This window comes from Magnolia sinica, chromosome 6 (genome assembly GCF_029962835.1).
Source record: "Magnolia sinica isolate HGM2019 chromosome 6, MsV1, whole genome shotgun sequence".
Classification (NCBI taxonomy): domain Eukaryota; kingdom Viridiplantae; phylum Streptophyta; class Magnoliopsida; order Magnoliales; family Magnoliaceae; genus Magnolia; species Magnolia sinica.
In genome coordinates this window covers 91,069,751-91,097,117 of record NC_080578.1, presented here as the reverse complement: position 1 = coordinate 91,097,117, position 27,367 = coordinate 91,069,751, and the positions used below count along the sequence as shown (strand labels likewise).

The 27,367-nt window shown below is 39.0% G+C and overlaps 1 protein-coding gene and 1 long non-coding RNA gene across 2 annotated transcripts; one reads left to right on the top strand and one right to left on the bottom strand.

Annotated features, from left to right (window-relative positions):
* Positions 1 to 1,549: 1,549 nt before the first annotated feature.
* On the top strand, positions 1,550 to 17,218 carry LOC131249055 (uncharacterized). The gene is made up of 7 exons (XM_058249618.1): positions 1,550 to 1,849; positions 1,963 to 1,994; positions 5,691 to 5,788; positions 5,950 to 6,032; positions 15,375 to 15,452; positions 15,550 to 15,657; positions 16,606 to 17,218. Exons 1-7 carry the CDS (start codon positions 1,766 to 1,768, stop codon positions 16,903 to 16,905), a joined length of 783 nt encoding a protein of 260 aa, XP_058105601.1. The 5' UTR covers positions 1,550 to 1,765; the 3' UTR covers positions 16,906 to 17,218.
* Positions 17,219 to 21,931: 4,713 nt separating this feature from the next.
* Positions 21,932 to 26,421, bottom strand: LOC131250132 (uncharacterized). The gene is made up of 3 exons (XR_009173086.1): positions 26,199 to 26,421; positions 24,671 to 24,732; positions 21,932 to 22,749 (listed from the first exon to the last, which is right to left on the bottom strand). It is a non-coding gene; the product is annotated as an uncharacterized LOC131250132 (long non-coding RNA).
* Between the last annotated feature and the right edge of the window lie 946 nt (positions 26,422 to 27,367).

Genomic DNA, 27,367 nt, shown 5'->3' with positions numbered 1-27,367 from the left:
TTGGGATTCCCATGAAAAGGGCTAACTTAAAAACTAGGTTGTAGCCACCATGCTTGGGAAAAGGGCTATATGGAAAAGAGGCTCGAGTGAGTGTCGCCACGGAGTGGGTCACCGTGGACATTAGCTACAGAGCATGGTGGAATGTCACGATTCCAATGGTTTAAAGAACCTAGCTTGACATAGTCCATCAGTCTCGAAGGCCTTTGGCATATTGGTTAGGTTCTTAATACATAGTCAGTTTTTGCTGTCTTGAAAAAAAAGAAGCAAGTTTGAAACCCTTGATTTTTGGTAACTCTTTTTCGAGGAAGTGAGTCCGAACATGCCTTACTAGCTTTTGGTGAGTGGGCTTTTAAGACTTATTTCATCTATTGGATGGTTAAACATGGGTTTATAAAAGTGAATCCTATTCAACCTTATTGTCACCAATTCTTGCAAAAGTTAATTAGAACGTGTTGCGTGTAATCTGAATGAGATTTGTGTGGTGTATTTGGAGATTTTTGGTAATATACAAAGATGATTTTACGGTAATACAATTGGAGCACATCGAGCAACGCCACGTCATCCACTAAGTGGTCGAGTGAAGAATGATCGTGTTAAAGTAGTTATAGGACAAATGACAAGTTTAAAAGCATAGGTGATTAAGTTGTACTAAACGGTTAGAACAATCGTTAGAACATGAGAAGCATATAAATGGCCGAGTTAAGGCTATAAATAGTAAATGATTTTAGCAAAACAAATCATCTCATACCAACCCAATCAAATCAAATATATCTTTCAATTATCCTTATCTGTTAGTCATATTTCTTAGTGTAAACCTTTACTTTATACCAATCAATTACATTATTAAGTGTAATCTTTTGCTTTTGCCTATTGCTTATATTCATTAGTGTAATCCGTAGTGTTAATCAATCGGTTGTTAACTTTAGCTGCAATTTGAATCTACGCTCATACGCTAGATTCAGTTTGAGTATCAATTAAAACTCTCTATCTAGAAAGATGTTTTGCAGCTATTCTTCGTGACCCACTGTAAAAATTCTTTTCATGTTATTCTTTTATCTGTATGGAAAAGTCCTTTCGTACAGAAGATAAATGTGTAGCCAATTATTAGAAGACGAACCCTAACTTTTGACTATCACCTAATCGTTTTAACATATTGTGAGAGTGGCTAAATAGGCGATTGATCTTATTCGATCTTGATCTCATATTAAATATCTACTTATCTTGGCACTTAGAGTCATATATATTCCGTTTAAATTGAGTCACACATTCCATTATGACACCCCCACATTTATCACGTGGCCAAATATGTAAATCGAACCACGGCGCATCCAAACATGCAACACTAACACAACTCCATGTTAAAACGGCATTTAGGCGTCAATCACCTCTTTAGACGGTGCGTCCAGGGGGTTTAGTGTCTAACCTTTAAATCACAACTTTTCGACTTATTTTGGTGCTAGCATGGAGGCGATTTTTGTTTAACTCTTTTATTTTCTTACTTTGGGATTTCACCGAAGAACTTACACATGCAAATGAAATGACTTGCAGACAAACAAGCCTAAAATGAAAGGGCATTCCATTTCAGGATTAGATTAAAAAAAAAAAACCTGAAAGAAGAAAGAGAAGACGGTGTTAGCGCGGATCCCAAAATGAAAAGTAAAGATAATAGTAACTGACCAGATCTAAAATTCCCTCCCGGAGTATGAAATCATGAAATCGAGTTGGATCTGATTATTCAGTCAATTCCCATATCACATATCCAAACATGGCCACCAATCCTTCTCTTCTTCCCGAGATCGGACCCGACGGCCTTGCCCGAGAAGCCCCTGTCATCGCTTTAACTGAGAAGGTCTGTCTGTCTCTCTCTCTCTCTCTCTCTCTCTCTCTCTCTCTCTCTCTCTCTCTCCAGATCTATTGAAATCTGTCTGACATTCATTATATGACATTCATTATATTGCTCAGATCATCGAGGAGGAGCAGCTTCAATTGAAGAGGTAATGTATGAATGTATGCACATATGCCATGCATGTGTCTTATGTATGCATGCGTACCCTCTCTATCTGCCTTTCTCCTTGAAATTCGATTCGCCATTTCCCATTTCGAGCACCATCTGCTACAATTCCAATCCTTAATTTTCCGCAGAGCTAGCATTTCTTTGAGTTAGTGCTTGGTCATGATGTGCATGTCGAAGTATCTCTTCTGGACCCTTGATTTGGTGGGCCATTACACGGGTGGGTTGTGTTCCGAAAAAAAAAATCAAGCGGATTGGACTGTTGGAGGCATCGGATCATGTCTGAAGAGGGGATGTTTTGCATGAAGTGTGGGGATGGGCCAGAATCAATGGGAGAAGTTGATTGACGACTGGACTGTTGGAGTTGTCTGATCCGTGTAGTAATCCACCTGATCAACAGCCACAATCTCTATACATGTCTTTGATGTGTATGGTGAGGATGGTGCAACCTTCCATTGTTGGCCATTTGGGAGTGTGTATTTGGTGGTAATTGATGTGAATCAGCAAAGTTAGTGTGTTTGGGAGAGTGTATTTGGTGTGAAAGCCTCTTGTTTTGAAAACACAACAGGACCCTCTGATTCCAATTTGCATGGAATCCAATGCATATCAAGTACACTCTCCCAAACGACCCCTTACGCATGCGTCGTAGTACAATTTCTTTTTTTATGCAATCTGGTTATCGAATGAGTTAGGAATTTAATACCCAAATCACTAGAATAGAAGAACTAAACACATCACGAGGAGATTCAAATAAAAAGGGGTAAACAACTTATTGGAATTGAAATCTTTGTACTACTTACATGTCCTTGAAACTCCAGAAGACTCAGAAGTGTAATCCTCTACCTCCTAGAACAACTCCTATTTATAGACCCCAAAACTCTATAATCCTTTTAAATTTTTAACCAGGATTTCCCATCACTTGGATAGTTAGATTGATTCCAAATCAATCTAATCTATATATATATATATATATATATATATATATATATATATATATATATAAAATGACACTCTGTATCTATAATGATTTAGCTGAATTGTAATTATGGGTGCAACTCAAGTGGGTTCAATCGGGTTTACCTGAACCCAACCCAACCTCAAGAGAACCCAACCCACAACCTGATCCAATCTGTATTCCAACCTAGAACTCAACCTGAAGTCCTCTATACTCTCCCCAACCCAACCCAACCCAACCCGAACGCATGTGATTATTCCCAACCTGACCTAACTCCACCTGAGTTTGCTCAACCCAAAACCAACTTGAATTCAAATCGGGTTGGTGTTTTCCAACCCGTTCCCAGCTTGAGGACCTTGACAACCCCAACTTCAGGTTGACTAGAACCACTTGAAACTAAGTTGTAGCCCTAATTGTAATGGTCTAACATAGAATGCGAAGATCCAGATAATCAGGCTCCAAGAATAAAAATAATTTTTTTTATTCTTATAAGAACAGTAACTGTAATATAAAAAATTTAGCCCCTAAAATCAGCAGCAAACAGTCCATAAAAGTCAACACATGTTGGGCCCCTTGGTGGGCCATAGCTGCATCATTTCCCCTTAGGTTGGAGAGAACTCAGTGCTGTTGAGTTTGATAGTTTGTACAAGTAGTAGAGGTCTTTATACATGTTTTTCAATTATCGCCTATAATCCATGTGCATTTAGTATGGGACTTGATTTTCCATTTGACCAATTACTGTCTGCATTGGCATCGTTCTGTCGGTAGTCTTCATGCACAATACTTGTTCAACTTATTCCTTCTTGAGCACACGTTTGCCCATATCAGCAATGGCTTCACATTGTATGTTAGATACCTCACCATGATACTCGAACAAATCAAATTGGTTGAAGTTGAGAGTAGGCAAGATTGATAATAATACAAAAGTGAATGAATGTATCTTGTTTCTTTTCCTGGGAACATTTTCTTTTGTTGAGTCACCATTAGAGCTGGTGATGCGATGCCATTGGATTGGTTGAGTATTCGACCTAGTTACCCTTTAAATCCACTATATCTGTTAAGGTATTTCTAAAGGATTTTGGCTGCTGGATATGGTTTTGCAAGCCCAGTTCTAGATGTACTGTGTATGGGATCCAGATATGCAACATTAAATTATGCCAGACAAGTTCCAGATCAGCCCAACGATTTTCTCCTGCATCACTTCTTTTGGGAGTCAATGTCAAATGTCTGTGCTCATTTTATGGTGAGGTTTTAGCTGATATAATTTCTGGATTATTTTGGTTGTGTTTGGATGCACAAACAAATTGGATTCCAAACATTCCGTTAATCAAGAGTAATGGCAAAAACTAATGACGTTTACTGTTTCCTAGGGTTTACATTGATGAAGTAGCTGTCTATTCCATCTACGTTTCTTTCAAGTCCAAATCCTGAGTCTTCCCTATAGAGAGGTTGTACACCTAAGAACTCAACTCTTAACCTGGATGTGGAGGACTCTTTTCAGCTTTAAAAGATTCTATTACTCTAATATATGCCATTTGTTAGCCTAGATATTTCATTCGAAAAGAGTTTTTGGTACTGTTTATTTACTTTTTAATCCAGATATGAATCCAGCTGTGTGCGCCCTCCCTGTGCTCAGCTGTATGTCTAGCAACTGCCTCTCCACGAGTACATGATACTTCTTTACTCTCATATTCGGGATGTGCATGCAATAGTTGTGATGGGGATTAGTATTGGGAGGTGTTGTGTTGGCATGCGAGTACCATAAATGTGAGCCTCTGCAATGCCCGGTGCTAGAGACTGGATAAAAGAGGAAGGTTGATGTCCGTTGGGCAGCCGATCATAAAACTTTTGCCAATCTACCATTTAAAAGCTGACCCCAATTTTCTGGGAGAAAGGCTAAGATGATGATGATGGTGATGATTTTGGAAGTTAAGATGATGATGATGATGCTAAGATGATGATGATGATGATGATGATTTTGGAACGTTTTGCTTGGTGATCTTCTGTCCCTTTGGTGAAATACATCTTTTTACAATCAGAGTTTGCTAGGTCATTTTTGACATATGTCCCATGCCTGGCACCTACACGTTCATGTGCTAGTTCTCCAACTGCCAAGGAGGAGCAGGAGAGAGCACCTTTTAATCATTTCAAACATATAGTTAAATGATAAGGAACTTTAAGAACTCTAGGAGGTAGAGTTTTTTAATCATTCCAAAGAAGAAGAAGAAACCTATACATGGATTGGGGCACATTTAAATAATAACCAATCGAGTTCCTCATTTGTTTGGGCGGGGTTTTGTCCCTGTTTTTAGGCCATTGATTGGTCTAGCTGATTAGGGCACATTTAAATAATAATCAGTCAAGCTCCCCATTTGTTTGGGCGGGTTTTTGTCCCTTTTTTTGGGCTGTTGATTGGGCTAGCTGTTTGTGGCTGTTGTTGGTTTGTTTGTTTCGTTTTCCTCTCTTTTAGTAAAAGTTCTTCATTCATTCAGGTATTGCATTTTCTAGTAATGATTGTCTCTTTCTGGTTATGCTAACTTGTAATCTTTTTAAGTTGAATCACCAATAAAAAAAATAAATTAAAGATGAATCAAAGTATGGATGGCTGTATTCATTGCAGTTTTCTTGAATGCTTCTCCTTGTTCTTATTGATTGTTTGTTATTAGAATCCTGTAATTAGAAAGATGGGCCTTGATATTTGTCCAATACTCCATGACAACTCAGATATATTGAAGAAAATTATTCAAAGATCCGTGATGTTGAACGAGAGCTAGCAGGTCTTACATTTGAATTGAAACTCACTGCTGGGCCAAAAAAGGCAGGTTAGTTCATATTCACTCCAGCTATGAACTATTGCATCTCATTATCCTTTTGTGCACCTTGCTTATATGCTTTTATGAATTTTCTTTTATTTATATGCATAGATCATATAAACCAACTGATTATTTCCATTTCTTTTCTCTTTTGTGGCATGTAATATAAGCACTTGAACACTTGCGAAAGAAGATAGAATCATCAACTGAGAGAATACGTCTTGCCAAGCTAAAGGAAGATCAAGCACGGAAGGTTTGTTCTTCTTGCTTTGGTAGTTTTGAAAGTATCTGCTTTCCTGGAGGATGCATGTATTTTGCCTTCTTTAAGCTCCTATTAGGAAGAGCCTTATAAGCTTCTACCTACTTTTAAACTCATGCAATTGGCAGTTGAAACTTTAATCAATCCTCTCTCCTCTGATGTAAGATGCTTGCTAAATATTTCTAAGTTGCGACTTCTTTCTATTTGTAGTCTTGTCCACAATCTGGAAGTTTATAGTAGTGATTGAGTCTTAACTTATGGGCAGTGTTTGAAATATCGGTATCGCGTTACGTATCGCATTCTTGGGATATGGGTACTTATCGGTTATCGCATAGGATATATCAGTTGTATCGCGTAATGTACCAATGTTGTTGGAAACATTGGGAAATTGGTCGAATTTTTCAATGAAACTTCAGTGATTGTTAAAAACAGACATCAATACACACTTATAAATCAAAATATTAAAAAATAACTAGTGCACATAATGGGTATTCTATGGAGTAATCTATGCGTTGTCTAATTGAATTGATGCAAGTATATTGTCTATTCATATAATTTATAAATGTAAGAAAACGTGTGGAAATACAAGCAATACATTCAAAAATGAAAGAAGAATCACTAGATTAGGTTACATACATGTTTAAATTTATGTTTGGACACAAAGATTGCAACCGATTTGCAAGAAATTGAGAAATTTTGATTTTTTTTCAATTTTCATCAACTCGGCCCATCTCCTCCAAATCTCGAAATCGAAGCTCCAAATCTATGATTTTTCATACAAAATATGAAAAAATCATGGATTTATAACAATTTGATACTGATTTAACATGATTTACAGAAAAAAGGATTGAAAATCGAAAATGTTCACCGGATCAAACATGTGGGATATATTGCACTACTTGTGCATTTCGTATCGCACAGGGGGGATGCAAGATATATTGTGGGATATATCGGTTGATATCGTCAATATTTAAAACACTGGTTATGGGCAGTGTTGTCATGTCCGACCGCATATGCGCAGATCCATATGTAGGTCGCGTATGCGATCATAGCACATATGCGATCGCATATGTAGCATATGCGAAAATATGCAATGTATGCGATCGCATACAACATATGTGATTGCATATTGGCCATGGCACATTAAATTTTTTATTCTTATTTTTTGCAAAAAGAAAAACAATTTTTTTGCTTATAAAAAGGCTTCCAAACCTCCTCCTTTTGCAATATTCCCACCCCAAAACTCTGTTACTCTCTTCTTCTCTTACATTTCTTAATTCCAAGTGGTCTTAATCTCTCTCTCTCTCTCTCTCTCTCTCTCTCTTTCACATTTCCTATTTCTAAGTGGTTTTTATCTCTCTCCCTACATTCCCTCTATCTTGGAAGTTAGAAGATCAAGATTCAAGCACTTTAAAGTTTCAAGGAAGATAGCCTGTTGATTTTCTACAATAATAAATAAATAGCTTGTTGATTTTGTTGTTATTTCTTACTTGTTGACTATATTGTTGAATATTGATTACTTGATGTTTAATTCATTGTTTAATTGATTTTATTTCTCTCAAATGTATTTTAAATATGTCAAATTAGTTATCTATTAAGTTAGGAAAGTTCCCCTTAGTTTCTTATATTTTTTGATAATTTTCCTATTTTTCGATTTTCTTTAAAATTTTGAAATTTTTTTTAAAAAAATGTGGTCGCATATGCGATTGTGATATGCAATCGCACATGATCGCATATGCAATTCGACAACAGTGGTTATGGGTCTTATCATTGATGCAAGATGAAGTTTTCTATTCTAAGGTGATGATAAAATCAGATTTCCAGATTATATGAGCAATAAATCATAAATTTGAGCCACCTGCCTCACACAGGCCGCCCACCCCGAGTATGTCTCCGCATCCCACAGGATACCCGACTCGAGCCCGGTGTGAAAATGCCCCTGCATTAATCACCCCCAGTGAGGAGTCTCGAACCCGAGACGTCCCGCTCTGATACCAATTTAATGTAGGACAATTAACCACTTGCTCTAAAATCACATGGGTACCGCCTCACTCGGTTGATCTCCTGCTCCTTTAGTGGAATGGGGTTGCGTGTGGTAAGACTACCACTAGACTTTGGAGGATGTCTATTCTAGCGATTTGGTGGTCCGTGTGGGAAGAAAGGAATGGCAGATGCTTTAGAGATTATTCCAACTCTGTTCAGAAGGTTTCGTCCAGGGCCAAGTGTTGTATTATCGAGTGGGCCTCCATTGACGATAAGTTGAAAGACTGTGATCTGATGTTCCTGGGGATATAATGTTTCCTTTTTGCTCCTTTTCTTCTTTTTCTGTTTTTACCTTGTTTTCTGCTGTCTACCAGCTCGGCAGGCCTTTGTTTCTTTTGTTTTTCTTTGTTTCCTTTCCTCTTTCAATGAATTGAGTTATCTTTCAAAAAAAAAAAACCACTTGCTCTAAAAGCTCGAACTGTAAGAGCATGGCGAATCAATCCCCTTATCTCATAGCCCAGGTCCCACATCTCATAGGTTAGGACCTCGGTCAAACCCTCCTCGTGGACTCTAAATCACATGGTTACCGCCTCACACGGGCTGCCTACCCCAAGTGTGTTGCCGCATCCCATAGGCTACCCCACTTGAGCCCGGTGTGAAAATGCCCCTGCATTAGTTAGATAGCTCACCTCGGGGGTTGAACCAAGCAGAGATTATGGCCACATAATGTCAACAGGTTAGCCCGGGCATACGTTTGATGTATAAATAGGACTTGCAATGGATCAAGGACTGTATTATGCGTGTGGGTAAAGTAGTAGTAGTGACAAGTGAAGGCAGTAATGAAGATGTATGTGACCCTTTTAAATTACTAGAGGAAAGGTAAAAGTTGCTAAAAAAAGAAAATTGGGGAGCGGGTTTGGTAAAAACAACAAACAGGTAAGAGAGAGTTGCTTAGGCTTGACTCTTCGATCAATTACAACAAGGGGGGACTCCAAGGAACAAATGGAAAGAGAGGGTTGGTAGTTATTGTTGGAAACAACAGGAAAGAGGGGAGTTCAGAGCTATAAGGGTTAGGGGGAGCAAGAGTTATGCCAATGAAAGTTCTGTTGTGGAATGTGCAGGGATTGGGGTCTTTCTCTAGAAGAGGCCAAATGAAACAGTTATGCAGAGGTCAAAAGATCTAGTTGGCTGCTTTTAAGGAGACCAAGGTGCTAGCCTTCCACAGGAGCTCGGTGGCTTCCTTATGTCCTGGATCATCTTTCAATTAGGTTGCTCTAACTTCTAATGGGGTGCCGGGAGGAGTCGTGGTGGTGTGTGGTGATAGGAGTCTTGCTAAGATATATTGGTGCTTAGGTAGATTCTCAGTCTCTCATTTTCAAATTACAACCACAGGACAGGCTTGGTTGTTCTCTGTAGTTTTCAGATCCAATGACCCTAATCTTAGACCTCTCTTTTGGTCCGAGTTGGATGATGCTAGGACTAGATGGAGTGGCCTGTGGTGCATCAAGGGTGATATGAACATGGCGTGATATCCTTATGAGTGGTTGCCAGCAGCAGGTATGGACAGTGGTATGTGTAATTTTTAGATTGGGTGGAATGCAATGAGCTGATAGATCTCCCTCTACAATTGTCTCCCTAGAATTATTTTTGATCATTTCCCTATTATCCTTAACTCTTGAGAAGAGTTGTGGGGACCTAAATTGTTTCGTTTTGAACTTCTATCTGGAAAACGAGGAATTTTTCTCTGGCGGTGTCTGGATGGGCTAGTCACCTTCTTATGTTGAGACTTTTAATAGTAAGATAAAGGAGTGGCACAAAAACAGGTTCGGATCATTGGAAGAGGAGAAGTCGAGACTTTTAAAGGCCATTCAAAAGCTGGACAAAAAGGAGGAAGGAGCTTCTCTTTTCAATGAGGACTTTATCTAGCGTTAGCTTTTGAAGCAAGATCTAATAAACAGGTTCAAAGAAGATGAAGTCAAATGGAGGCAAAGATCAAGGGTAGTGTGGTTAAAAGAGGGGGATATGAATACTAGTTTCTTCCATGGTTTTGCTAGCATGGGAAGGAAAAATCGCATCTATAGCTTGGTGATCAATGTGGTAAGGATGGAGAGGAAAGGGGAGGTTGATGATTCTATTGTGAATTTGTACAAGAATCTTCTCTCAAAGGAAAGCTTAGAATCTAAAGAGAAAGGCGGTCTCAGAATAAGATGCTTAAATTCTTTAACCTAGATCTCTTAGTTAAGTGTTTGTGGAGGTTTGGGGTGGAAAAGGATAGTCGATGGCATAAGGTGATCTCATGCAGATATGGTGAGGAGAGAGGGAAATGGTTCACCGCCTCTTCTTCTCGCTATAGATTGTCTGTTCATGAAAAGTGATTTTGGGGGTGGCTAACTCGTTTAGAGAGCACATATCCTTCAAACCGGGGAATCCACTTTTTAGAAGAAACGCTTGATGGTGTGGAATCCACTTTTTAGAAGAAACGTTCTCAAACGCTTGATGGAGAAACTGCTTAATCAAGGAATTTCAATGGTGGAGGTCATTATGTTAAATTGACGGAGAAACTGCATAATTAAGGAATTTTAGTGGTGGAGGACAAAATGATTTGTAAAGTCTAGGGGTTTCTCGGTCAAGTCTCTCTATAGTACTCTCCAAATAAAACTGTAGTCCATGCTAGAGACCCCATTTGTCACATATGGAAATATTTGCGGTCCTCCAAAGTGGTGGCTTTTGCATGGTTGGTGGTAAGAATAAAATTCTAACCATCGACAAGTTGAGGAAGCGGCATATGACTCTCACTAATTGGATGCATCCTATGTTTGCAAGATGAGTCATTGGTGGACACCTCTTCATTCATTGTGAATTTATGAGGGTGATTTGGGCAAAGTTCCTTGCATCTTAGGACACTACCTGGGTGATGCCTCAAAAAAAAATGAGGGACCTTCTAGCCATGTGGCATTTCACGGGGCAAGAAGGAAGAGGAAGTTGATTTGGCGCCTCTCACTCTTAGCCATCATCTAGGCAATATGGCTTGACCGCAACAGTAGGAATTTTAACAACAAGATGGCCTCTCCAATGCAAATGTTTTTCAAGGCAAGATGGATGTTAGTGGAAAGGGCTAGACCTACTGAATGTTCTAACGATTGTCTAATGGGGCTTTTCCAAGGGAGCTGGGGAATCTTTTCCTCTTTGTAGTACTAGCTGGATGACCTCTTATCATCCTTTTTGTCCTCTTTTTCTCTTTTCCTTTTTAATACAATTTTGAGCTATCCTTTGAAAAGAAAAATTAGAGGAGTTATTCACATAAAAGAATCTCTGCATATATATTATTCGTTAAATCACTTTCCACATCTTTTTGAACTTACCCAGCCTTCACAAGTGTCATAAATTAGTATAGTCAAGTATATGGTATTTTGGTCATGGGCTTTAATGGGTACCTGGACCTGTGGGTACCTGATGGACCCAACCTGATTTTAATGGGTGGAGGTCCCTCTTTATTCTTTTTTTTTTTTTGGGCACCCGTTAACAAATTGGTTCGGGTCTCACCTTTTTTGGACCCAGTTTAAAATAATGTCTAGTTGGGTTTGGATTGGGCCATCAACTTGGAACCTGTTAAAATTGGGTGGGGTGGGTGAGGGCAATGTTTTCCCTATCGTTATCGCGTAATGTATCGCACCTTTGGGATATGAATACATATTGGTTATTGCATGGGATATATCGGTTGTATCGCGTAATGTATCGTTGTTGTTCGCAAACATGAGGAAATTGGTTGAACTTTTCAATGAGCTTCAAGGATTGTTAAAAAAGACATCAATACACACTTAGAAATCAAATCATCACAAAAATAGGTGCACATCATAGGTTTCCTTTGTATGGGGTCCTAATTTACGTGGTCTGACAGAATTGATGCATGTATTTTCAAAGTCTATTCATATAATTTATAAATGTAAGAAATGTATGGAAACACAAGCAATATATTCAAAAGCAAAAGAAGTAGAAAACTAGAAATACACTTGTGAGTAATGTGTGTGTTTGTGGCTTAGACTCACATAGAGCTATGTGGTAGCTCAAAATCATCATCTCTATCTCAACGGGATTGGGCGTGGTAATATTGCTCCACAAACCAACAATACTATACCCATGTTATAGTAGAATAATACCAGTGAGGATACTTTCTACCATAATGTTGGTACTCATCCTCTCCGATTTGAGAAAATATGGAGAAATTTCAAATTTTGCTCAAATCGGCCCATCTTCCCCCAAATTCCAAAATTAGAGTGTATGTGATGATGATTTCATCAAACACTCCTAAATACTTTGAAATGGGGGGCCAATTGACCACTGATCAAAGTGGAATTTTGATTTTTAAAAACATTTTTAATTAGTTTTGAATTAAAAAATCCCAAATTACCAAGAATCACTAGATCTGGTTACATATATGTTTGATTTTGTGTTTGGACATAGATTGCAACTAATTTTCAAGAAATTGGATTTTTTTTTTTTCCATTCTTCCACAACTCGGCCCATCTCCCCCAAATCTCGAAATCGAAGCTCCAAATCCATGATTTTTCATGCAAAACATGAAGAATCATGGATTTATAATCATTTGACATTGATTTGACATGATTTATAGGAGAATGGATTGAAAATGCTCATCAGATTGAACATGTGGGACATATAAAAACTACTATGCACCTTAGGTGAGAACTCGTGCGCACCTTTGCAAACATGTCATGGGCACAAAAACTGAACGGTCCATGTGGTGTGGCACCCCATGAAACCCCTAGGGCCGAAATTTTAGCTTGATCTAAAACTCTGGGGGGCCATAGCAAAGGGAGAGGCAAATGAAGGGAGGAACCTGTTATCCTTTCTTATGGCCCACCGATGTTTTGGATCAGGCTAAAAGTTGGGCCCTAGAGGTTTCGTGGGGTGTCGCACCACATGGACCGTTTAGATTTTGTGCCCATGAGACGTGTGCAAAGGTGCGCATGAGTTCTCACCTAAGAAGGCTCGAAGGTGATCATTTCTCTATATGCGCGCGCGTGTGCGCGTGCTAATCATTAGACTAACATACACAAGTTGCCCTATCCTCTCTCTCTCTCTCTCTCACACTCTCTCTTTACACTTCCTCTTGCAAATTTCTTTTCCAATCAACTTCCACTTGGTATCAAAGTGGTTTGTAGATGTGATCGCATCCTACGATAGTGGGGCCTGCCGTTGACGCTATCCGTATGTATGGATGACGTCGGTAGGGTACAAATAGGCAGTCATTTGAAGCTGAAAATTCTGGGATATGAAAGATAATGTTTTTGGAGGAATATTGGTGATTTATTTATTTGTTTATTTATTTGTTTTTTCGCATTTTTTGGAGGAGAAGTTTTTTGGTAGTGTTTCAGCGAAAATAGAGAAAAATCGAAAAAGTTCATATTTTGATTTTCTTGTTGTGTTGTTTTTCTAAAAGTTTTTTGGGTAGATTTTCCACATGGGGTAAGTGTGGATGATCACATGCTATCATCAAAAACAATAATCATGAAGTTTTGTAAAGATTTGGGTGTGCTATGGCAATTTTTTTTTGTGAGAAATGGGTGTCGTTTGCCCTTGTTTTTGGATTTTTGCTAGAATTTCTTTATTCCTCCATGTTATGGTGTTATGGGTTTGTGAAATCCGATGTAGAATCATGTTGATGGTGATTATGTAGTTGATGTTCTTTTTCCGTGCTTAGAGGTACTACGTCCACAAACTTTTCGACGTAATGCTTGACTCAACTTGAAATGGGGGATTTTTAGAAGTAGTGGAGCTTTCCTTTTTTGTTCATCATCTTTTTCTTTATCAGGCCCTTGTTGTTAGTTGTGAGTGTAATTCACTGACATAGTGTTGCACATGTCCTCACTTGCTATTGTGTGTATATTCTCTTAAGTGTTGTGAGTGTAGTTCACTCATTTATTGTACAGTGTTGTACATGTTTGTGAGAGGATTTTGAATGTGGATGATGAGTTAGTGACTTGATGGTTGTTGAGTTTGGTTATGGCCTCCTATTTGAAGAAAAGATTCAATGAATGAAGAAAGTAAGCTACATTTTATAGACAACCAACAATTGAAGATCTTGCATCTTTCTATGTTGTATTTGAGGGGGAGCAACAACCCATGGTGATCATCATGATCTTCTTTGTATGTAGTCCAAGCTAGGCATGATTGATATCCATGCTCCATCTTGAGGGGGAGTGGAAATACATGTAACTATGTTTGTGTGTGTGTTTTATATTCCTGTGGAGCATTGCAATGTTTCTTTCAAGTGTATGTGTGTGCGTGCGTGTGTGCGTGTGTGTGTGTGTAAAATGCGTGCGTGTGTGTTAGTCATCAAACTAACAAATACAACACAAGTTGCCCTAGCCTCTCTCTCTCTCTCTCTCTACACTCCCTCTTGTAGATTTTTTCTTCAATCAACTTCCACCGTTGGTTTATTTGATTTTGTATAGCTTTTTGTGTGGTATGATAAATGCCCTGCCCTCTTAGGTATGCAGGCTCTTTTCCCATCAATGCATTTCAGGTGTTGTGCTCCCACCTTTTCTCCAAAGGAAAAAAAAGAAGAAGAGAATGGTGAAAAGGGGTTTCAAGCTGGTAGAATTGTATTCTTTGGCTTGATGATATGTCTAGCATCCTCGAGGATTGAGTCTGTACACATGGAGACCAAGGCCTAATAATCCAGACTGTTGATCTGATGGGTCCTCCAATGTGTAGACCTTGCCCCAAAATCTCCCAGATTTGAAGGTCCTGGCCATCCAATCTTTGACCTTTTATCCATCGAATGTGCACTGTTGCAATACGTTTTTCTTAACTGTTTACTTGCAGACTGTTGACCGAAGCATTAGGATTGTCCCTTCAGGGAGGTTTTGGGCATGGTCCATATGTGGGGTGTATCAAATCAACAGTCTAATCACCATACCCACTCATACAGACTAAAGAGTTGAGGATACCATGCATATATCCCAGGGCTGAGGATCATTTAATTCCTCTTCAAGTTGATAGCAGAAGATTTACTTCTTGTTCATTCTTTCCCAATTCTGTCCCTGTTTTCTTCACCATCTAGAAAAAGGAGGGTTGCGTCAAGTTGGCAGTGGCACCAAACTTATGCATAACTTCCAACATGAATCCAAACAATAATGGCGGGAAAAGGATTCATGTAGCTGACCCCAATTAGTTGGGATAAGGCTTAGATGATGATGATGATGATGATCTTGAGCATGATTGTGTCCTGGAGGAGAGGTGTCTGTGTGAATGTTTTGTGGATGAATTATAGAAGTCACTGCTTCTGGCCTACCAACTTGAGAACTTGATGGATGAACCAATGCATTTCAGGTTTGGGAAGAAGCATCAAAGGTTGTAAAGGATGAGGAAGAAATTAAGAAGAAGCTCTGTGACGATCTAAACAGTCTGGTACATGGCTTTTTTCTTCTTTTTTTCCCTCCACGAAGTGGTTTTGGATGGGTGAATTGCACTTTGTAAATCTCACCACAATTTTCCCCTTGAATAGGTCCAAGAAAGCACCAACACTCAATTTTCCAGACTGGAGGAACTGAAACGGCGGCTTGAAGCTTTAAACCCAAGCAAGGTTTCTACCTGCAGTGTCCCTGTTAGTGAGGTACAACTTTCATCATTTTCTATGTTGCACTGTGCATGCGTGTGCACATGTGGCATCATGCATGCATGATAAACGGTAAAAATATTTGTTATTCCTCTTCATGGCACATGTGCATGCGGCATGCATGCAAGATCTGGGCTGTTCATCAAGTGGACAGCATCGTGAACATGCATCCGGCTGGACAAAACAGGCTGGTCCACTTATCAGAAGGGCAACACATGTATGTTGTATGTGGATCATTGGTAAACTTTTCTAACCATCCATTTTTATGTACGCATTGGCAAATGGATGAGTGGAGGGGTCTGGTTTGGGCCAGGGCATTAACAATGGAGCTCCCTTGATGAATGATCTGGATCTGCAAGGGAGCCATGCTTGCGGGTATCTTTGGTGGTGACTTCACATGCACACACATACCAAGCATAGTTCTAAAACTTGGTGGCTCGACTAGAAAATTGGTCTTAGTCAACTGGACAAGATTTTGAGCTGAGCCATCAGGAAACTCGGCCCTAAGACTCTGTTCCAACTCAGGAAGACTCACTGAGTCAGCCAGAAGACTCGTTCAACTTGTTAGTGACTTGAACCAAGTCACATGGTTTTTGAAGGCAGTTTTTTTCAAAAAATGCAAGAGGGGTGAATGTGAATCAAACCCAGAACCTATACCAAGAGAGGTGAAAGCCTTAACCAGTGCACTGCATGTCAGGTTCTTCCTTGTTTTTGTGTTTTATACAAGTTATAACAATGGGAGAAGCTGTAAGTAATTGTTGTGAACTCAATTATTTTTAATATTATAATTATTAACATCGAGTTGATTTGGGTCGAGTCTTCGAGTGAACCTGATCTACATCGAGCCAAGTAGAGTTTTTGAACCATGATACTGATTTCATATCATGTTCCTGGAAAATGGGTTAGTTTTAAAAGTTTGCAATTGTGTTCTAATTTCTGTATTAGGATGGGATATCAGTGCAACAAGCACAGGGCAACAAAATGATGCCAAACACTGCATCCCAACCTCATACAACAGAGTCAGCTGGTCAAGTGCCCGATAATGTACGCGCCGCTGGAAATGATGGCCATGCAACTAATGCAAATGGGCACAATCAATTGTCATCCATTGATGGTGAGGGGCGGGGAAAGAAAAGAGTTCTGAATCCTGGAAGAGGGAAGGGAAACATGATTTTGCCAAAGGGGAGAGGATCTCAGGGATCTGGCTGGACTGGGGCCGGGTTCGACGTTGATGGTAGATCATGAAGGCCATACTGGGGTCTTGTACATGAAGATAAAAGCTAAAGTGTACATGGATGGCTAGAGATGGAAATCTTTGGGGATCCAAGGGGCCTTATCAGCATCCATTTTCTTCCTTTTATATTCAGCAAATCTCTGAATACTAATATCATTCTTTCAACTGTTTTTCTTGATGTGAGAAGAAGACATGCCTGTTCCTTTGCTACTGTTTCAGACATACATGAATGATGATTACTTCTCTGTTGATAGACTGCCGATCCATAGGATGGAAATAAGAGTAGTTGCAAATGCCCATGTACTCCATTGGATCCATTTGGTGGCACGATTTGCATCTTATCTACACTCGAGGGTAAATGTTTACTATACCTTTCAAACTCAAGTTACTCCTCCCAGAGCACCTTGAGTTAACCTTGAGTTTGAGGGGGATGTTAGAGTATATGATATTATACATAGCTATTTAGATAGATTTATGTAATTTGTTTAGATCTTTTATAGAACTCTCACATCTTCCATATATTCCCGTTATTTTCATTAAGTTAAACTTTTACAATGTACTCTTGCGGTTTTGTAACGAAATGTTGTGAAAATTCTTCACCTAGTTAGACTGATTAATTAGGAAATATCATGATATTTAATGCAACCAGATGCACCTTTGGCCCAGCTGTTTGGTGGACGTTTAGTGGAGAAAGCGACGAGGGTGTTTAATTCAGTAAGCTAGTGGTTGGAACTGGAGGTCAGAAAATTTTAAACAAACTGATATTCACATGTCGACCTATCTATGGCATGACCTTAAAAAAAATAAAAATAATAATTAATAGCACAGCCGCTTTTACACTTGCTCAACATGACGTGCTTTTAAGCCCAAAAAAGTGTCTCTAAACACTGTTATCCATAGCGTGCCATTCAAGCAAAAAACTTCTTTCTTTTCTCTCTCTCCGTGTGTGTGTGTGTGTGTAATTTGTAACGAAATAACGATCTCATTTTTTGAAAACAACAGCCATTTTTCGAAAAAAAGATAACATGGAGCGAGTGGAGAGAAGCTGAGCCACCGCTGCAGGAGAAACATTGGGTTGAGGCGCGGATTAGGCTATGCTCTTTAAAATGATTTGCACTCATTTGTGATCAAACTCCAAATGAAATTGGTCTGACATGCACTTGGGACTAAACCTGTATGCGAGTAACATGCACAAGCACTTATTTAACTGGTTTTCTTGTTGGCTCGCCCTTTAGTAGAGCTCGTGTGCATATACGGAATTAAATATATGCTCCTGGTTAATTTGGTTAATTGGTTCTCTTGCTGATTAGCCCCTTATGTGTGTATACAGAATTAGAGTACTGCATTTATATATTCACAAGGCATGAGTGGGACCCACATTATGCATTCACATTATCCGATGGGTCACCTTATGTTACCGTTGGGGCCTAAAAATTAGCCCAAACCGAAACTCATAACACCCCCACCCTTGATTTCCATGCTAAGACCATAATTGCGTATATTGAATCTCAGCCATCCATGCCCTTCATCTGTCCCGGATGAAGAGTCTGGACAAAAATTAGGCTGTTCCGAAACTCATGTTGGCGATTTTTTGTTATAATTAGAATTTTATATGTTATGTATGCTTGAATTGCTTCATTATATCAACACTAATGTTACTTGTTGTTAGTAGTCAACATGTTTAATGAAATACTTGAAAAAGATGAAACTCTTACTGTTAAAACTCTTGTATGCAAATTGATAAGAGATGTTGATATACATTGGATTGTATTGATATAAATTAAATTGTACTGATTCGTACATATGTTCGGTTGATGTACCCTATTCCGGTATTAAGTTGTTTTGTGATTATGTCTATGTATTGATAATCTGATTTATAGTCTTATAAATCGAGCCATGCAAAATGTTAAGTGGATGACCTACTTCGAGTTGGTTATTTTGGACTTATACGATCAACTGAGGTTGCACATGGACGACCAATAATAATCGGAGCTACACAGAATGCTTTGCATGCAATGCTGATTTTGTCCTGGGTCTCATGTTGTCGATCGGATCAGTTCAATGCATGGCCTAATCATTCTTATGTTTGGTGGTTGTATAATATTCAAGGGAATTTGGGATACCACTGTTACCATTGATTTAATTTTATTAATAACCGTTAGTGTGTTACAATCCTACATAGACTCATGAGCCGTGCATGATGATATGGGATACCGTGTCCGAGTTATTGGCCTATGCTAGGGTATTGGTAAAAAATGAGGTGACAAGCCCACTATATTGGTATAAAATTGGGTGACGAGCCTCCCTATAGTGACTGTTGAGCACTAGTGAAGGCCACGAGCCTACTGTATTGTTAATGAAATTGATGTTGTGACTTCACTATATTTGTGTTTGGGTGACAACTCTTACATTATTTATAATTGTCCTTGGGTGATGAATCCTAAAATTGATCAAGGGACACCGGTGATGAGCCGCTACGTCTGCATTGAGCCTCGTGATACAATGACGGTATCTTGGTTTCGCCAAATTGTTGTTTGAACTAGGATTAATAATTATTGGGCTAATAATGAATATCATGACACTTATTAGGATATGTAGTTTGCGAAAAGTGTTGGAGTCACGTGATAAGAGAGTGTTGGCATTCCGCGAAATAGGCGTTAAAGTTGCTTGTTGGTGGAGTGTTGGATTGTGAGGATCATGCCTCGTCACATTATAACATTCATGCACCTAAAAGGACTAGATATGAAATTATTTGTTTTGTGATGCTATCATTACATGCGCATTTTGTTATGTTATCATTATATGCGCTTGATCGTGTTGATAACATATGAAACTTAAAAAATGGTACCATTGAGTTAGTTACTCCCACTTGGGACGGTGTTTTAAAACACCAAGCATGCGATATTATTGATGCAAGTACCACCGATGTATTAGACGTGCAGGCATAGATCGGCTCAGTTTATCGCGATGTTTTTTTGAAGCATTGGGTAATAACATAAAGCTTTACATTTTTATTTTTTCATTTTGGACATGTATATTGTGGCTTGTGTAATCCTCATCTGGGTGGACATCACTTTTAGAATTGTATATTTTAAATATTAGTCATATAGGGTTTAGTTATTTTTGTTTAACTTTTGTTACCGCTGATTTAAAGTTACTATGATTATCGATTATGGGGGAATGTTAATTGGACTGCACGGGTATGTGGAAACTCACCAACGTGCATTTTTGCTAGGTTCACACCCAAGAATTCAGGATCGAAGGCTTCGTACTAGAGTGCTAATTTTTAGGGCCTGACACAGGCAAAACGAAAACTAGCAGTCCCTTGCCTTACTTTGTAGGGTAAGACTTTAGATAGGTGAAATAAAATGGAAGACAATTCTTACCCTTAATTTATGGGGTTTAAAACCCAAGGTAGGTGAAAATAAAACAAAAGACAATTCCTAACCTTACTTTATAGGGTTTAAGACATCGCGTAGACAAAAATAAACCAAGAAAGAATATAGACATGAGAGAATGTTACAAAAAATAGAAAGAAAGTGGGTGTATGCTGCTGATGTGTTTGGGGATGTGTAAAATAGAATGCAGATCAACTTAAGATGTGAGAAGCATAAGGAAAAAGCAAACACTTTTTTTTCTTTCAAAAGGGATGGTTCGATGTCCCATCTTAACCTTACTCTTCCTTTACGTATTCTTTAATTGGGAATTGTATCTTAAGTCGGGGAGAGTTTTAGCACAGCTGAGAATCTTCAGACAGGTGTGACACGTGTATTCCGCATGCCAAAACCCTATAAAAACCCTCTTTCGTATATTCTCTCTGCCTCACACCTGATTGTTAACTACCTCCGAAGCTTGCTGCTGTGTGGTTTATATAGACCTTGATAGGTGGCCCTTGTAGGTTATAGGCTTTTTTTTTTCCGACTCTACCAATCAAGTAAAAAAAGCCTATAACGAAAGATGCTCTTTTGGACAAGCATCCCTTTAATGGCATCTTATCCATTTTGTCCATGTCAACTACTATGCTTGGAGGGTTTTTAGGACTTCGAGAGTTAGGATGAGTGGCCTCAATTTATTCTTCGCTAGATATGGTATTGGTTGATCAGGTCTAGTGATTATCTTCGAGAGGCACAAGGACCATTTCTACCTGATCATCTTGGATTTTTAATGTCTTTAGGGTTGGAAACATGTAGTTCATTTGGGACTGTGCATGGTCGAAGTTTTCGGCTATGCTATACAATCAGATGATATATGATTTCATTGAGTTGCGAGCCCACTAATTTGGTTTGGCAATCACTTTCAGGTCGTGCTGATGACATTTTTTATCTGATCCATTTGGATTTTTGAAGCTTTAGGATCGTCCGGAGACAGTTTTATTGGAGTGGTGCACGTTTTGAGTTTCTAAAAGGTCAATGAGGTTTGGTTAAGATTGGATTGATCGAACCTCCAATCTGCTGATCTGGTCCATTGGTTATTTTTGGGATCTACTAATTTAAAGATTTGTATGGTCTTTCAATGATTTCCCAGTCATCTAGAGATGTTATCGAAGCGTTGCTAAAAGTTAAAGAATAATTTATTTTTATTTTAGGTGGGGATGTCTACACCACTATTTATGGATTATATTGACTTGAGAATATACTAGCATTAATTAATATCTAGACATGAGGATATATGATGAGTTCGAAGTATCAATCACATGTGTTTTAGCTTGCTTTACAAGATTTTTGTGTGGCTAATAAAAGTGGGTATAACTCTATGCATCTATTAAGGATAGGTTGAAACTCACATAATCAATTAAGGGATTTATTAATTAGTTTCATAAGAATTCACTTAGGACGTGTTTGGTCGGACCGATCCCATGGGATTAGGAGGGATGGGATGGGTTTTAAGGTAATGATGGTGGTGTCAGTGGACGGTTGGACGTCTAATGGGATTCTTATATCCCGGGACCAAAACTCCTGCCTGTTTGGATTGTCACAGCCATCTTGGGATCACATGAGTGATCCCGTTTGGATGTAGATGGGATTGGATATGAAACCAACTGCAATTCCACCCTGTGCGTTTGGACGTCCGAGTGGTCCCTTGCAGACTGTGGGATCAGCCGTTCGCACGTACGGCTTTGACTGGTCCAAACCGGGTTGGCTACCACACCCAAACTAGTCCACCGTAGCTAGTGGCCGGTGCTCTGTGGGACCCACAATGATGTATCTGTTTCATCTGAACCGTCCATATGTTTTACTGGATCATTTGCGGCCACACCACATGATCTCATCTATACGCAACATTTGGTATGAAATTTGTGCATACGTGTGGAAGTACTATATCAAATCTGTATGGATGATTATGATATCAACTAATACTACAACACCTACCTTGAATATACTAATGTCTTGAAATCATCCAAATTAAACAAGCTGTTCAAAGTATTAGTTTTAGTAAAACATTCCCAACAATATTTATAATTTAATCGTAATATACAAGGCCAAAAAAACAACCATAATTCCAATCAGGAGTGCCAAAAATCTCTCTGCGGCTGAAGGGGGGAGATCATCAGTAGACGTGGTCCTAGAAATAGTGGCTTGGGCTGTGTGTTGGATAGACAGCGTTGCAGAATGATGGACATCAACTGCGTCCACTGATGTGGCCACATCTCCCGAGGGAGATCCACGTCCATGTGTCGGCGGTGCACTCGCCAGACTGAAAAAACTATTCCAGCATGCCGTAGCCTCTCTCTAATTCTTAAACACTCAATGGCCGCCCCCACAGTATCCCTCCACCTCGACTCGCGCATCATCCCATGTAAGATAAATTCTTGGCCGACGCCCAACTAGGACAACATAGTATTTTTCCTTCGCCATCTACAAAAAGAGGTCCATTGTCGCAATGAATAGTAACAAATTGAAAGTCATATGCATCTACAAAGAAAGAGACACATCCAATCGTATGAAAAATATATAATTTAATAAAACCATTTGACATATGTTTGGGGAGCGTACCTTTTCTCTATACGAAGTGTGGTCTTATTAGAAAAAAAGTTACATAACAAAAGCAATTGATCCAGAATTAGATTAAATAATTACATATCAAGGATATCATCCCAGGAACAGTCCAAGGCCAGTGTATAACACTGTCCTTACCAGATATGAGGAATCCAAAAATAGAAGCCGTAACAAAAAATATGTGAAAGTTATTACATGCCAAAAAAAAAGTTTCTTGTAGTAAATGTTTGACCACCTGAATTACTATATAAAGCGTACCCAACTTTCAAAGTTTTGAAATCCCAAAGATCAGCAACCATCAAACAGAGCCACCACCTTCATTACTCTTCAAATCGGATAGAGTTTTTTTAAGCCAATCAACATGACGTTCCGGCCGTAGAGTAACAAAAAAGGATACAAGCTTCTCATCCTTATTCAAGAGCTGACCAACCTCAATAAACTCAGCATTAGTTAGCCCCTAAACCTCTTCTAGTATGTCTAAGACCCTACTCGTTCGGTTGACCTCCTTTCCAAGTCCGAAGTTACGCATAGCCTCTGCGATACTCGTGAGAGACATGCCTACGACATCACAGGGTCGAGCAGGTCGCATCCTTTTTGTTGTCGCACTCCCACCACGACTACAATCGGATTCGGTTATAAGATTACGAGTGTCCTGAAACGGCCTATTTTCCCTTGCTTGACTGTTAATTGATCGGCCATAATTGCTAGGTGATTCATAGCGATTTTCCTTAGAGAGGTCCACGGTAGCATCCGTGTCATCGTCCAGCTCTCTCCACCACTCATTTAGGTCTCTATAAACACGAGACGAGGATGCCGCAGTGTTCCTACTTCCTTGCGCATATCTGCCTGTAGCCTGGTCCGACCCGACAATCACCACTAAATCATCCATCCGTTCAATTCGCTTGCCACGCAACCTCTCAGCTCGCGAATGAGACTACAAACATACGATAATTTTGAAAATCAGTAAATGTTAGTTGACTATCAATTCCCTTGGAGTGTGCTCACTTGAATCACACATTTACCTGGTTTTTTGACCCTGTATGGGCTAATATGGGTCATGCACTTGAAAGTGAATTGTAGGAAATTTAGAACCATACCATGGAAGAGCCCACCTGAAGCCCAAACCCTTTACTTTCTTGCAGTAGACCGTCAATCTTTTATGTAAGCACTCTTAAGGAAGGCAACGTGCCATGTTAGGGTCAGACTAAGCTCCAACCCAGTTATTACTTGGGAAGTAGGGTTGAGCCTAGCTCAGTTAATAATCAGGCCTTTGATTTTAGTCCCATTGTGTATGTTTCAATCTTGGCCTCCTGCGATTCACAGGAGGTAGAAACGTGAAAACATCTTGTAGATTATAATTAATCTGCTTTCAAGATACAATAAGCTAACCTGTCTAAATAAAGAGTGTGTGAAGTTTCGGTTTTAACATGAAAGCAACACTCCAAATAACACGAAATATAAACATGAAGTTGGCCTCAGGTGGCCATGCCAAGTAAGACCCTAGAATTACTTTAATTTTCATAGAAATAAAATTTGAAATTTGAACACATGGTCCAAACCTTCAAAAAATCATTTACTTTATTTTTGAAAACCCAATCAACAGAAGATGTATGCATACAAACTTGTAATTGGTGGCATCTGTTTATAAATTTTTAATTGCGAGGAAGTAAAAAAGAAGAAGAAGAAGTATCAAAGGAGTATGCACATGAATTTCACATATTACCCATGCACATTATCAACCTAGCAGTGTCCAAATTGAGTAGAATGTATTAGAACATACTGGGACTACGTGTTGCAGGTATATGAACGCTGTGTCGCTATAGGTGAATGTCTCAGTGTAATCTGTAAAAAGCCAATAAAAAATATTGAAACATTAACAGTGTTTAAACCAGTTGACCATCAAAATATATCTCAAAGTGAAATCAGAGCATTCACAATATCTGTTTGAAGACGTAGCACTAATTCTCCTAGTCAATGCATACATAACTGTATTGCTAACTGACTTAAAGCGCAAGATCAAATACAAATATGCCCATCCTACTCATTGGTCCACTTTTTGGATTGGATGAAATCACTTTAACATATACAATGAATCAATTTCAGACGGTGATTTTGTGATCACTGTATCAATACAAGTTTTCATATAGGTTCCCATACGAAACATACATCGAAACAGATTTTTAAAATAAAATCCCCAAATGACACAAACATCTTTTTTGCATCCACATGAGCCGAAAGGGAAGGAATACCCACTTTTGACATAATTAAAGAACTTATAAATCAAACTCTACTATGAGTTGCAAACTATTAAAACTCACATTAAATCCTTCTTATCCATAGAAGGATGAGAATCTCAAAAATAGTCCTAATATAGTAATCAACAAAGATTCAAGCCTCCAATCATCCCAGCTCCAACCCCATGATCCTAAATGAAACATGCACTACATGCATATTAAGAAGGCTATCCTGTACAACTGGTGATCATAATAATGAGAACTAGGAGACCTCCAAACAAATTTCAAAGTCTAAGCCATCTACAAAAACCGTCTCCAGATCCAATTCCACGCATTAAAATAGATAACTGGTGCTGGTAATAGAGAGCAGCTATCAGAACATTTTCACCAACAAAAAAAAAAACAAAACAAATTTTTTTTTTTATGGAGCATCTATCAAGTTTAAGTTCCAATAGATGTCCTTGGCCCTTCACGGAAACCATATTGTTCGGTTATGTGACAGCAGGACAAAACTAGAAGACACTAACATTAATCAAGTAATCTTTGAAAACTAACTGTAAAAAAAAAAGAAAAAAAAAGAAGCCTTTTTACTTCCTAATTAAACCAAATCCATTTTAAGGCACCACCATGTCCATCCGCAAGGTATACACCATAAATTTCTGCATCATGCAAGAAGTCGAGCTTAACAACATCCACTGGTACGGTATGAAATACCAACAGATGGAACAATTGTGTGTATAAGCCCTTTATGATGGATTCCATGCCCCAATCCATTTCCTATCCAAGTCCTCCTCTCAGCCAAAAGAGGCCTTTAACGTGCATGCATGCCAAGCTACAGCTCCAATGGCCGTAGCTTCACATTGCAATGCATGTGGGTGTCGAATGGATTTTTAGAACTCAACTCCTCCCAATCACACATGAAATTCATTCCAAACATGAATTCATGAGAGGATTACAAGTTTTGAAAAGGGACGACATCCGATCCAAGTCAGGATAACAATAGAAAGTCCTGAAACGGCCAATCCATATCTAGGACACAGATTGGGGGAAAAATCAGGGTATAGGGAGACATACCTCAATCACGAACAGTAACCCTCTTCGAGAGGCCGGACCTTACCTTCTCCCCTTGCTTTGATCAAAGGAGCTCCACAACATGCATCCATGGCTATATAACTGGAGATGGTTGTCACTGACGAAAGCCCATACCAGAGATCAGTCATCTCTGCCTTGTACGGGTTTGAAAGCAGGGACGGGCTGCTGCAGGAGGCGTCGTCGTTTCGTATCTCCGTACGGGTGAAATATCTAGCAAGAGATCGTATCCAGCAATCCCGCAGGATTTGGATGTTGGGCTCAAGGAGACGAGTGAGACGGGATGGGATTTCTCATCCTTATCCCACCGCATGAGAGTAATAACCGTGGGATAAAGACGGGTTGTCTGGATCCCAGCCGAAACAAACGTGCGCATGGGATGGGCACGTGGGATCGTGTGATCCCATCCCTCGTAATCCATCCTAATCCATCTGCCCAAACACGCCCTTATGAGCTTAGATTTTGAGTATGGGATGGTCATTAAGTTATTTTTCTACTTAGCCCAACACTTAAAAATATTTTAAAAGTATTTAGAAATATTTTCAATCATTAAATTTCTGTTTTAATGGTTAAAAGACTTTTAATTCTATTTTAACGTTAGAAAGGTTTTAATTAAACTTTATATGTTTTGATTGAACTTAATGATAATATGATTAGTTTTTATCGAAGCTATTATGCCAATGCTGGTGTGGGCCACACTGCATTCACATTGCACCCCATGATTTGGATATGCTTTAATTTTGGGCTCATGCTCTTAAAATGAGGTAGCAAAATAGATGGACGGTGGGAATAAAATACATATATCAAGGTGGCCCCCACAAGAATTCGGTCATCAGGATATCATGGAGTTGGGTCACCACTCAATCCACTTCCAAGATTATATTTTCAGGACGTGGATTCACGTGTTTCCGACTGTGGGGCCACCTCAATGTATATATGTGCCTTGTCTATGCGGTGCATTCATTTTGAAAACTCATTTTAAAGCAAGATTAAAAAATGAACCAGATCTAAATCTTAGGTAGACCATAGTCTAAGAAATGATGGTAATTAACTATTAAAACCTCCTTGTGGGCTACCAAACTTTTGAATGAAGCAGATTCAAATCTCATTGGACCATGGTATAGGAAACGGTGGTAATTAACCATTAAAAACTT

Coding starts and splice junctions, on each gene's coding strand:
- LOC131249055 (XM_058249618.1), top strand. CDS start 1,766: ATGGCCACCAATCCTTCTCTTCTTCCCGAGATCGGACCCGACGGCCTT. Junction 5,789..5,949: donor TGCTGGGCCAAAAAAGGCAG/GTTAGTTCATAT, acceptor ATGTAATATAAG/CACTTGAACACTTGCGAAAG. Junction 15,658..16,605: donor GCAGTGTCCCTGTTAGTGAG/GTACAACTTTCA, acceptor TTTCTGTATTAG/GATGGGATATCAGTGCAACA.